This window comes from Nanorana parkeri, unplaced genomic scaffold, assembly GCF_000935625.1.
Source record: "Nanorana parkeri isolate BGI_ZX_2015 unplaced genomic scaffold, ASM93562v1 scaffold557, whole genome shotgun sequence".
In the NCBI taxonomy this organism is placed as follows: Eukaryota; Metazoa; Chordata; class Amphibia; order Anura; family Dicroglossidae; genus Nanorana; species Nanorana parkeri.
Window position 1 is genome coordinate 159,761 of NW_017306825.1, and position 11,266 is coordinate 171,026.

The window sequence follows — 11,266 nt, forward strand, 5'->3', positions numbered from 1 at the left end:
TGGGTATCTAAAGGAATTCTTCCAGGGTTTGAAAGCCTTTATTACTGCTAGTACATTAGTATTAGGATCAGCCTGAAAAGAGAGAAAGAGAAAAAGTTTTTTTTACAGTAGTTCTGAAAAAAAGAATCACAGAAGCCAGAGAAACTTCCATCGAGACAGTGTTTTGCCAGTACTAAAAATGGCGCCGGATGTCTGAAGACGCGGCGTACTAGTGATGTCAGCGGGGCGACACTCCAATATGGCCGCGTCCGTGGGCACACCATGAGACTAATGTAAGCCGGAGAAGAAGATGTGGTGTGCCGCTGTCAGGGCGGTGGGAGCCGGCTGTGCCCGGGTCCTGGTCGGAAGAAGGACAGGTCAGTGTCCGCTGTGTGTGACAGGTTGCGGCCTACCACGATGAGGGAAGCGCACCGGTCACTCCATCAGATACAGCAGAACTCTGATCCTCGGCTGTCCTCACATCACAATATCTGAGTGCAGGTCGACTATGACATTGAGCTTATAGTCCGGAGACCTCCAATGTCTGCCACCTGTATGTGCCCAAGATCAACTGAGATCTATAGATAATGATTAAAGGCCAGTTCCAACCATAAAATATTGGTAGAAACAGGAATAGCCTGATATAGCATGGCTCTGCCTATCGTCCAGGATGAGTACTAAACCGCCTGGGGTATACATTGACATGAGCCTCCTGCGTTTGCATTGCTTCGGCCTGTTGCATACAGATGCATGAGGCCATATAACATAAATTACTGGCATATTTCCATGTGTGAGATACACAGTTGCCGTATGTAGCCACCGCTAGGAATGAATAGCTGTAGGTGGCTGTACATGGGTTTATGCCACTACTTAAAAGAGAACTACGGGGTAACCTTTTTATCCCATAGTTCTCTTAAGGGTCACGGGAGCACATATACTAGCGTCTTCCCATGAACCAAAGCTCAGTATATAGCGAGCTACAGCGCACTATATACTGAGAGCGCCGCAGCCAGGACGGATCTCTACAATACTGTCAAGATCCACACAAGTGCGTGAGTGACAGCAGCCTCTGCCTATCTAGAGGCATAGCCAGTTGTACCCGACCTCTCCCCTGTCCATTTCTCCAGTCAGCGCTGCAGGATCGGAGGGGGTAATCCCTGCGGGGAGCAGTAACTTACAGTCACCGCTCTGTGCAGGGAGATGATCGGAAAGTGAGCAAATGACGGTATGCGTTCGCTCACTTCCTGATTTATAGAGCCGATGTGTGACAGTTTTGTTGTCACACGTCGGCTCGAACTATGAGGGTGAGTGAACATCACTCGCCTCATAGTTCTCCTTTAAGTAAAGCTGTATGCCCCTGGATGCAGACTGTCTGACATGTAGCAGTGTCAAGCCATTTACAGTCACCTATAGCTATTAATTACTATGGATGGCTGCACACGGCAGCTTTGTTCCCAGGGTGCACAAATATGTCCGCAATTTACATTATATGGCCATGTACCTGGGATGTATAAACACATCGTTATGCTTCCCGGACAAAGTGTTTATTCCCCTGTTTATACATGTTAACACTTGGTTAGATGCACTGGTGAGTCTATCTTTGGCCCCTGCTCTGTCCCCCTCCACTTCCATCTCCACCACCAACACTTCTGAGCTCCCACACATCCTCTTCGGCCATTGGGAGGCTACTGATGATGCAACACATGCATGCAGAAGTTACATCCTCAACAGCACTCAGCCCAGTTCACTGTACGCAGAAAATACAAAATAGCTGGGGGGTAGCATTTTGGGGGGCAGAAGAGACTTTGCATGATGTCTCTTTTCACAAAAACCCCCACCTCTCTGAAATGGTTTTTTTTTCTTCTAATTGACTTTGTCAAAACAGGAAATGATGTGAAATCTCTTTAACTGAGACAGAAAATGTATTTAGGATTATTTTTTTTAGTAGAATTGGGAAAGGTTACATCTGCTGAAATGTTTTTCTTGCTGTCTGTTCCTTCCTGTCCAGAAGACAAGCACCCCTATCCCCCCCTCCTTTCCCATTTCTTGTATGAGTGCAGAGGCAGGAAATGAGGATAAATCTCCACAGTAGGGTTAAAAAAACAGAAATAAAACATAGAAGAAATGTTATATTGACACTTTGCTGTGCAAAGTTTAAAAACAATCACTGAAAGCTTTAACACTATGCAAGTGTTCAATTTTTTTTAACCAAAAAACATCTGCCATTTACAGTTCCAGGCATCATATAGAGAGCCCATCAAATGCTTATCCCATTCTAAATCCTGATGAAGGTATAGTGTTGTTGCCCCCCAGAACACATTGGCTGTTTTTTGTTCGGTCGAATTGTGAACAATTAACCACTTGAAGTCCACGGTGTTAAACCCCCTTCCTGTCCAGGCCATTTTTCAGTATTCAGCGCTGCGGTACTTTGACTGACATAACATACAAGTTACAAGGGAGCAGCCAAATCCATTTTATTCTCAACGGGCGGATGGCAATCAGTTAAAGGCACTTTTAGACTATTTCACCTTTTGGTTTGGCGCCTTTTATTTCTGAATATTGAGTTAACCACAAAAGTGACAAAAAAAGTGGCTGCATTTTTTTTTTTAAATTGTGGAAGTGAATACAGCACTCATCAAAGATGCCTAAATTCTTGTTACATTTAAAATTATTTATTAAAATTAATTAATTATTTGTGCGTCTTTTGAAGTTCTGCACCTATACCAAAACATACTTTTTTTTTTCTCTTCAATCTGTCTGACTTGTCTCTTTACCACAACTGATTGTTGTCAGTCCCTGGCATGATATACAATTTGTTGCTGTACCTTTCATCTTTCTACTTCTAGCGTGTGTCATACTTGTCAGGAAGCAGGAGCCTTTGAGGACACATAATTTTGCAGCATGTCTGCATGGAAAGGACTCTGCCTTCGGGAGTTTGCTGGGGGTGAGCAGAGAGCAACCTGCAGAAGAATATCTCACTCCACAGGCACCAGCCGTCTCCTTTAATAAAGGTATACAATAACAATGGTTAGCCAGAACAGTCTAAGATGGGGTGGGCAACTCCAGCTGTGCTTTACCTACAAGTCCCAACGTGCCTCTGAGTCATGCCTGTAACTGTCAGTCTTGTAATGCCTCATGGGACTTGTAGTTCCAAAACCGCTGGAGGGCCGGAGTTGCTCACCGCTGTCTTCAAAACATATGCACGTGTTGGGAGGCTGAGTCTGGATCATGTGACCCCCTGTCATTGGCTGTCACATGATTGGGAGCCCATCCCACCGACTCCCCATCATTTACAGTGATTGGGCACTGTCAGTGACGCTCGCAACCCACAACAGCCAAGCCCCATGGACACCTATATGCTGCCGCTTGGTTTTAAGGCTCACCCACTGCTGCTGCAGATATGTGTTGTGATAGTGGTAAGAGGGTGGTAATTCTAAAAAATAAAATTAAAAAAAGATTAAGCAATATATACCAAAATAATGTTAATATTACTACTGCTGATTTAGACTATTTGCAGAGTGTGTAGGTGTAGGGCCACTCGATGGAGCTGAAATTCCTCGACTCCATCTAGTGGCCAAACAGCACTGCAAATCTCATTCCTGCAGCAAAGAACTGGGCAAATGGTTTGTTTGTTTTTTGATTGAAATTTTTTTATTGTATAAATTTTTTAAAGATACACAATACAAATTATTGCATAAAAGTAAGAAAAGTCACAGCAGTAACATTATAGACATGTGAACATGTGAATAAGGCGTTAAATTGCAGTCTAGAAGCTACATTCCATATTGCCATTGCATTTTCAAAAAGAGGAAATCCACTTTTTCCACTAATGATTTTACGTTATTATATTAATCAGTTAGTCCTTGTTACGTCCGTATATAGGTCTGATACTATAGCATTTTCCGCGATCTGTAGCATTATTATTAGAGAATACTCACATCCATTCACTTAGTTATAGAAAGAAAAAGATCAGAAGAAGAATATAAGAGAGATATCTCTGCTCCGGGGTAATTCTCAATGGGCAAATGGTTTATAGATCACTTCCTAAATTCCTTCAGTTAAGCATAGCCAGCCAATCAAATACATACTTATTTAATGCTATCTTATCATGAACATTTATGGTAAAGTGATAATTAAAGCAGTCCACCTAGAATTTAATATTAATGTTGTAAGTTATTGGTATGGATAATCCGCAAGCCCATAAAGTTCCTTCATCGAAAAGGAATTGCGTCGGTATACAAAATTATAATCCACAGGAAAAAAGGAAGACAGGATCTTTTGTTCTGACATGACACTAATGCAATGTTGTATCTTCTGAACAAAGGCAACAAAAAAAAATCCATACAGAGGCTCCTGACCAATAGCAGGCAGCTATAAAGTAGATGGCACTGTAGACTATCACTGTATAAATGTAGAGCTGCAGCTAACGATTATTTTCAAAATCGATTAGTTAGCCGATTATTAAGTTCGATTAATCGGTTAATCGGATAAACAATAAAATACATTTTAAAAAATGGCTCCAGTAATGGACTACTAGTTTGTATTGAGATTGCAGTCCATCACAGGAGCAAGCTTGGAGCGGTGGAAGTAAAAAAAAAAAGTGTGGTGTGCGATATAGTGAAATGGAAAGTTTATAATTATACAGCAATCAATGCAGAATGGCACCGGCTATAGAGGACTACAAATCCCAGCAATAGTACATTTTACAGCGCAATGCAGAATATCACCAGCTATAGAGGAGCACAACAAATCCCAGCAATAGTACATTATAGCTGGTGGTATTCTGCATTGCGCTGTATAATGTACTGTTGCTGGGTTTTGTAGTCCTCTATAGCCAGTGAGATCGGAAGCCGATTAATCGATTATTGAAAAAGTTGACAACTTTTTCAATAATCGATTATAATCGATTATGTCGATTAGTTGTTGCAGCCCTATATAAATGTGATCCCTTGTTACAGTGTAGACTGTCATTGCAAGGCAAAGACACAAACAGATGTGAAAATCAAACAGGCAAGCAATATCAATGAGAAAAGTAATGTGACCAAAGAAAGCAGGCAGTTTATCATTAATTGAAATAGTAAAATTCTCATAGAGTGGCTTGTAAAACAAAAGCATAAACAGCGTCAAGTAGGCTTGCGGATCATCCAAACTAATATCATACAGCATCTACAGGATATTAATTTGCATGTGGACACATTTAATTCTTCATTTTACCAGAATTGTTCCTGATAAGATAGTATTATACATTGATGTATTGTGATGTGATGCCTCATTGGCCAGTAGGAATGTACTGGAGGCACTAAAGCAGGGGCGCCCACTATTTTTCGTCTGGAGATCTACTTTTCAAATGACGAGCTCATTGAGATCTACCAACGAAAAAACACCTGCATTCAGGGGCGGGAGGGGGATATTTACAAACACTGGAGTGAGCAGCCGATCGCTCCAGTGTTTGTCCTGCACAGAGGATTGGTACATACTAGTGACATGTACCGATCCTCTGCCGCTCGTCCACGCACACGGGGGCTGCAACTTCTCTGGATCCCCCTGCTCTCCCGGGCAGAGGGGGATACGACGAGCCGCGGGGGGGCGGAGCCGCTGTGACAGAACGGATGAGCATTGAGGGGAGAGAGGGGCATCGGCTGTCAGATCCTGGCCGAGCGTCTCTCTCTCTCCTCACTGCTCTGCATTAGTTAGTGACAGCGGCTCCGTCCTCCGCCCTCCCCCGCCGCCGGTTCCTTCACTTCTTCTCGGATCCCCGCTGGGGAGAGCAGCGGGGATCCAGAGAAGCGGCGGAGGAGAGGACATGGCGATCTACCAGTGATCGCTACGCGATCGACTGGTAGATCGCGATCGACCTTGTGGGCACCCCTGCACTAAAGGCTATAACTCCCCATATCTTTAAATCAGATTGCTTGAGTCAGGCAAGCATAACACCATGTTACTTATAGCAAGGATGACATATACACATATTTAAGAAGCCATCATTGCTTCTATAAAATCCAGTGAATGTTATTTGTAAATTATGATTTTCCTTCTGTCTCCACAGCTGATCAAGACAGTTTATTGAAACATACCCCAAACCAACCAGAGGACCCCAAAATCCTTAAAATCGCTATCATAGGGGCCCCAAATGCTGGAAAATCAACATTATCCAATCAGCTTCTTGGCAGAAAGGTATCCAGTGAATAAAGAATTATTCTCAGTAATGATATGTATAATGCATTTAGGATTACATTGCCTTTGTTACAGGCAGCATTGTAAGTGGAAGTTGGTACACACAGAGTTCAAGGAGTGAAATTTGTTTGGACAGAGCCACTGATTGGCTGACTCTACCTAAACATCACCCTTTGACAGAGACAGCACATCCTACAACTGCTGTGCTCTGGTATCAGCAACTGCAGGGAGCTGTTGATCAGTAAACATGCACCCAACTTTTCACAACTGGTGGTTATGGGAATTCAGAGCAGCACTGCTTGCTAACTTATTTAAATTATAGTTGTCTGGCTTTAGTACTTCTAAAACATTGACCTGGAACAAACATTCCACAAATGAAAGTCATGATATCTGTGTACTTCTTTTGGGTCTGTGACTCAGAAAGCATTGGAGAGGCTGGGATGATCTAATAGCCAGGGAACTAGATTTTTGTGAAGGATAGGCTAACCATGCCAGCTCACCAACCTGTGCAAGATACATTGAAGCTGGCATGGTTCACCCCCTTCTGAAAATTATATTTCCCTGAATGCCACACTGATCCAACCATTACAGTTCTGCAAAATCCTAAGACTAAAATAACCAGTGCACACCAGTAGTTTGGACTAGCTTCACCTCTCCGCCAGTTTTAAAGGAGTACTTATTGGGGTGAGATGACTAGAATAATGTGCACTACACTTGAGTTCCCCTGATCCAAAGATCCTTAGCTGCAAATGTGGGTATTCAGCACACTTCCACCCACTGCACAGCACTCTTCAGACACCTGCTGTTAAGCTGCCCATACACCAGTATAGGGCTGCAACAACTAATCGACATAATCGATTATAATCGATTATTGAAAAAGTTGTCAACTTTTTCAATAATCGATTAATCGGCTTCCGATCAGTTGGCCCTGTAAGAGTTTCATAAAAAAAAAAAAATGTTCTGGATGTTTCCTTGATTTTCTAATTGTTAATGGGGTCAAATCAACGTTCGCTTTCGTCCGTAGTGACTCAAATAGTAAATATTATTTTCGTTCAAGAAGCTCCATTCATTCCAAAATTGAATGTTAACATTAAATGACATTTTGAATTTACATTCTTAAATTCTCTAATGGCATTATCGATTGTTCTAAAGAGATTTTTCAAATGAACATTCATACTAAAATCTACCAATATATGGGCAGCTTTAGTTGTCTGCCTGTGAATGTGTATGGAGATTTCCTCAACAACCAGCAGTTCAGTGCAGTAAAAACATTTTGGGGCCTGAACTTTGCTGCTGAATATTTCACAACCAGGGGCACATAGGTGAGTGCAATACTCTCATTTTAATCCATTCACCCCATTTTCTTGCATTCCTGGAGATTTTTAAATACATATCCTGGTTAGTGCTGGAGGCAGAGGTTGTTTGACTGTAGACATACACTAGAAATGCATCTGTTAGATTATAAATCCCTTGCATTAAGAATGAAGTGGTTAAAGTCATGTCCAATGGGCAGATGCATACAGGAATATTTACATTGAAGATATCTTGTCTGATCATATTCTTTTATTTACAGCTGTTTCCAGTGTCCAGTAAAGTGCACACAACCCGCTGCCAAGCACAGGGTGTCGTCACAGGCGGCAACACACAACTGGTAAGTGCACAGCGGCATCTCTTGTGTGTATTCCTAGAGACATTGGTTGAATCTCAGCCTTTACAACTAGACTGAACTGGCCATAGAACCAAATATCCAAAACATGCAATGGATCCAGAGCATCAGCAGCTACGACACTGTATACAGAAGAAATATTAACCTGCATTTGACCTGCTGTTGAAACCTTTGCATATACAGTAGATGCCCACACTTTGACTAAAGTCCTGCAAAATCACTTAAAGCATCACTAATCTAGATCTAGTTTTCTTTATCTTCTCCAGTGCACATATGAAGATGCAACATTAGCCATGTTTACTTGTGTATCAAAACAGAGTAAGATTTGAAATTAGGCTGTTGCACTTCCTTATTGAGGGTGACTATGCTAGCCCTACGTGGTCTTACTGTAGGTCAAATGTAGGTAATTTAAAAAATAAGATCACAAAGATAGATATGTATAGGTCGGGGAGAGATGAATGTTAGGTAATAATGTATGTATTTATGTGTTATTTATATAGTTCTGCTCACCCACCTTTTTTAGGATGAATTGGGGGTGATAGATATGGAGGGAAGGTAGAGGAGTCCGAAATGGCTGTTCGAATTGTTTGTTTGTTTGTCTATGTATAGATGTTGTTATTTCTTAAAAACAAATAAAAGACTTTGAAACAAAAAATGTAGCCACCCTCTTTGTTGCATTGTCGCTGTGGATTACACTATTATGTTAAGACGACCTCGTTCAAATAGTAAGCTGGCTGAGGCACATGCACATTGCTAAATGCCGACACAGGTTATCCGAGGATCTGTAGAGGCAAGCAGTACCAGTGACCATGATTATACACTGAGACCAGAAATTTTGGACCAGGACCTATGTAGATTGATGGGGCAGAGCAAAAAATTCAATGCAAAATCCATTTAAAAAGCCTGATCCAGAAACCAAAAGTTCTCTCCCTCGACACCAGGCCCTCACCATCCCTACAAGACTTTGAAAAATCCCTCAAAATGCACCTCTTTAGAGAAGTGTATCAGCTCTCCCCTTGATTTCTCACCCTATACAGCCTTCCTGTCTGCTCCTGCTTTACAGTACTCCCAAATCCCTCCCGTTTTTATTGGTATACATCTGAAGTCTCCCCTTCCCCACTACTGTGTCTTCGTCCCCTTCCTCGTAGATTGTAAGCTTATTTGAGCAGGGTCCTCCTCATCTAATGATGCTTGTCAGTGTTTCTTACTTGTATTGTCTAAACTTGTATTGTACAGCGCTGCGGAATATGTTGGTGCTATATAAATAATTGTAATGTGGTGGGAGTTTATATATTATATTTAACTGGCACATTGCTTTTTTTTTTCTCTACAAGGACACTTTAAGGTTCCACTATTGTTTAATTTGATGCTGGGCACATAAAATGATAAAACCATTACATATTTAACATTGTGGAATATTATTTTTTTTCTATCCAGATTCTCCTTGACACCCCTGGTATGGTCAATGCTATCAAAGTAAAAAGGTAGGACACTCTCACAGATACCAGTATTTTAAAAAAAATAAAAAAAGTATGCCAGGTAATGAATCTGTCACCTCTAGCTGTGAGCACTCTACAATCCGATACGTCAGCTATAATTTTATCTGCAAGCAGAATTTTTGCACATGGAAAGGCAGTTTTAAAACATCTGGTATAGGACATAAATGTTGCATTTAATAATTTCTTCTTATTAAAGGAGAACTATGAGGTGAGTGATTTTCACTCATCCTCATAGTTCTAGCCGACCAGTGACAATAAAACTGTCACAGGTCGGCTCAGTAGATCGGGAAGTGAGCGAACACATACCGGCGCTCGCTCACTTCTCAATCCTGTCACGGCTGAGAGCCTTGACAGGGGAGTGACTGGATTCCCCCCTCCCCTGTCCGATCCTCCAGCGCTGACTGGCGGAACGGACGTGGGAGGGGGCGGGTACAGCTGGCTCTGCCTCTAGATAGGCAGAGCCAGCTGTCACTCACGCAGCTGGGCGGATCCAGAAATAATTTTCGGGATCCGTTTCAGCTGTGGCGTCTTCAGCTGCAGCTCGCGGTATACTGAGCTTTGGGTGACGGGAGAACGCTAGTTTGTGTCCTCCAGTTACCCTTAGGAGAACTATGGGGAAAATCCCTAACCCCATAGTTCTCCTCCTAAAAGAAACAGCAAGAAAACATCAAAATAAGAAAAATACCTGAAAAAAATTTCCGCCCAATAACACTTAGTTACATAAAGCAGAGCAAATAACAATAATGGAAAACCAAACCTTATCCCCCGCGCCCCCCTTCCCTGTCTCTGTGGGCTATGGGGCCATGCCTACTCCTGCCTGTAGCAGAGGAATGAATGCAGTACAATGACCTTCAAGTCAGTCCATGTAAGCACAGGTAAGATCATAGAAGAAATGTCCAACTTGAGTACATTCCAATGACCACATTAGAAAGAAAAGTGAAGCAAATTCGGATGAAATCAGCATTTATGGTTTGTTGTACCACAATTCACCTGAAACATTTCTGAACTAGCTTCTTGTATCCCATCTTGTATTCCATGGTAGAGGTAGATTATTGACGAGGGCCACAGAAAATGTGTAAATGCCTATTTTCTTTATAATATATTTTTATTGAAATATAATGGTTTGGTTAGAAACAGGGAAATGGAGAAGAAAAACATCAAAGGAATAATGGAAGGGCAAATTAGGACCCAAAAACATTAGGTAGTAGCAGTAGTAGCTTTTCAGAATGGTTAGCACACTACTCCTTTTGTACCTCTAACCACTCCCTCTAGTTGCTGACATCTGACTGATGACACAGGAAGGAGAGAGTAGGGGATGACCTCATCAGTAGCTGCTGCTCCTTCGCTGCCCAGGCTGCAGTTAGAGAGATGACACCACTGTGTTCTTTGGCTGTAACAGGGAAAGTGGTGTTGCCCATCTAGCTGTGCTGGGGCTGTGTACTTTTCTGGACTAAATGTGCAGAAATGCATATCATATGGCAGTTACAACAGCTCCTTTAGTATGTATTTCATCTCTGTATTTAGATGTTTGTGAGCTTTAAGATGCTTACAGGCGTAAGAGGACCTTTACCTGATCTGGCAATGTATAGTCAGATGGTGCATCTAAAGTCTCCCAACCGAGCTTAGATAGGGATCCTCAAGGATATGATACATTCTGCTGGGATGGATTTTTCTGGTGCTCAGGTGATCCTTCTACGTAGGCAAAATGTGTGTTCTCAAGTTTGTGGAGCTGCATGTTTGTACAACAATGTTTTGCCGTAAAGGTTGGCCGGATTGTGAATTCTACTTTCTGCAGTAAAACAGTAGAAAGGCATCATGGCACACTCACAAACCAGCATGTAAAACAACTTGTCTCACCACTGAGGTTAATAACAGAGGTTTGGATACACGTCTTTTGCAGGAAAATGTGAAAGCCGCACTGCCGCGCCAAGGCACCTATTGGTGCCTT

General features: G+C 42.1%; 1 protein-coding gene across 1 annotated transcript in view; it reads left to right on the forward strand.

Moving 5' to 3' along the window:
* Positions 1 to 289: 289 nt before the first annotated feature.
* ERAL1 (Era like 12S mitochondrial rRNA chaperone 1) overlaps positions 290 to 11,266 on the forward strand; it is a 27,511-nt gene continuing 16,534 nt past the window's right edge. Inside the window, exons 1-5 of the mRNA XM_018562038.1 lie at positions 290 to 356; positions 2,826 to 2,990; positions 6,026 to 6,153; positions 7,727 to 7,804; positions 9,257 to 9,303. Of these exons, the coding sequence (XP_018417540.1) occupies positions 290 to 356; positions 2,826 to 2,990; positions 6,026 to 6,153; positions 7,727 to 7,804; positions 9,257 to 9,303 (485 nt within the window). The remainder of the gene's footprint in view (positions 357 to 2,825; positions 2,991 to 6,025; positions 6,154 to 7,726; positions 7,805 to 9,256; positions 9,304 to 11,266) is intronic.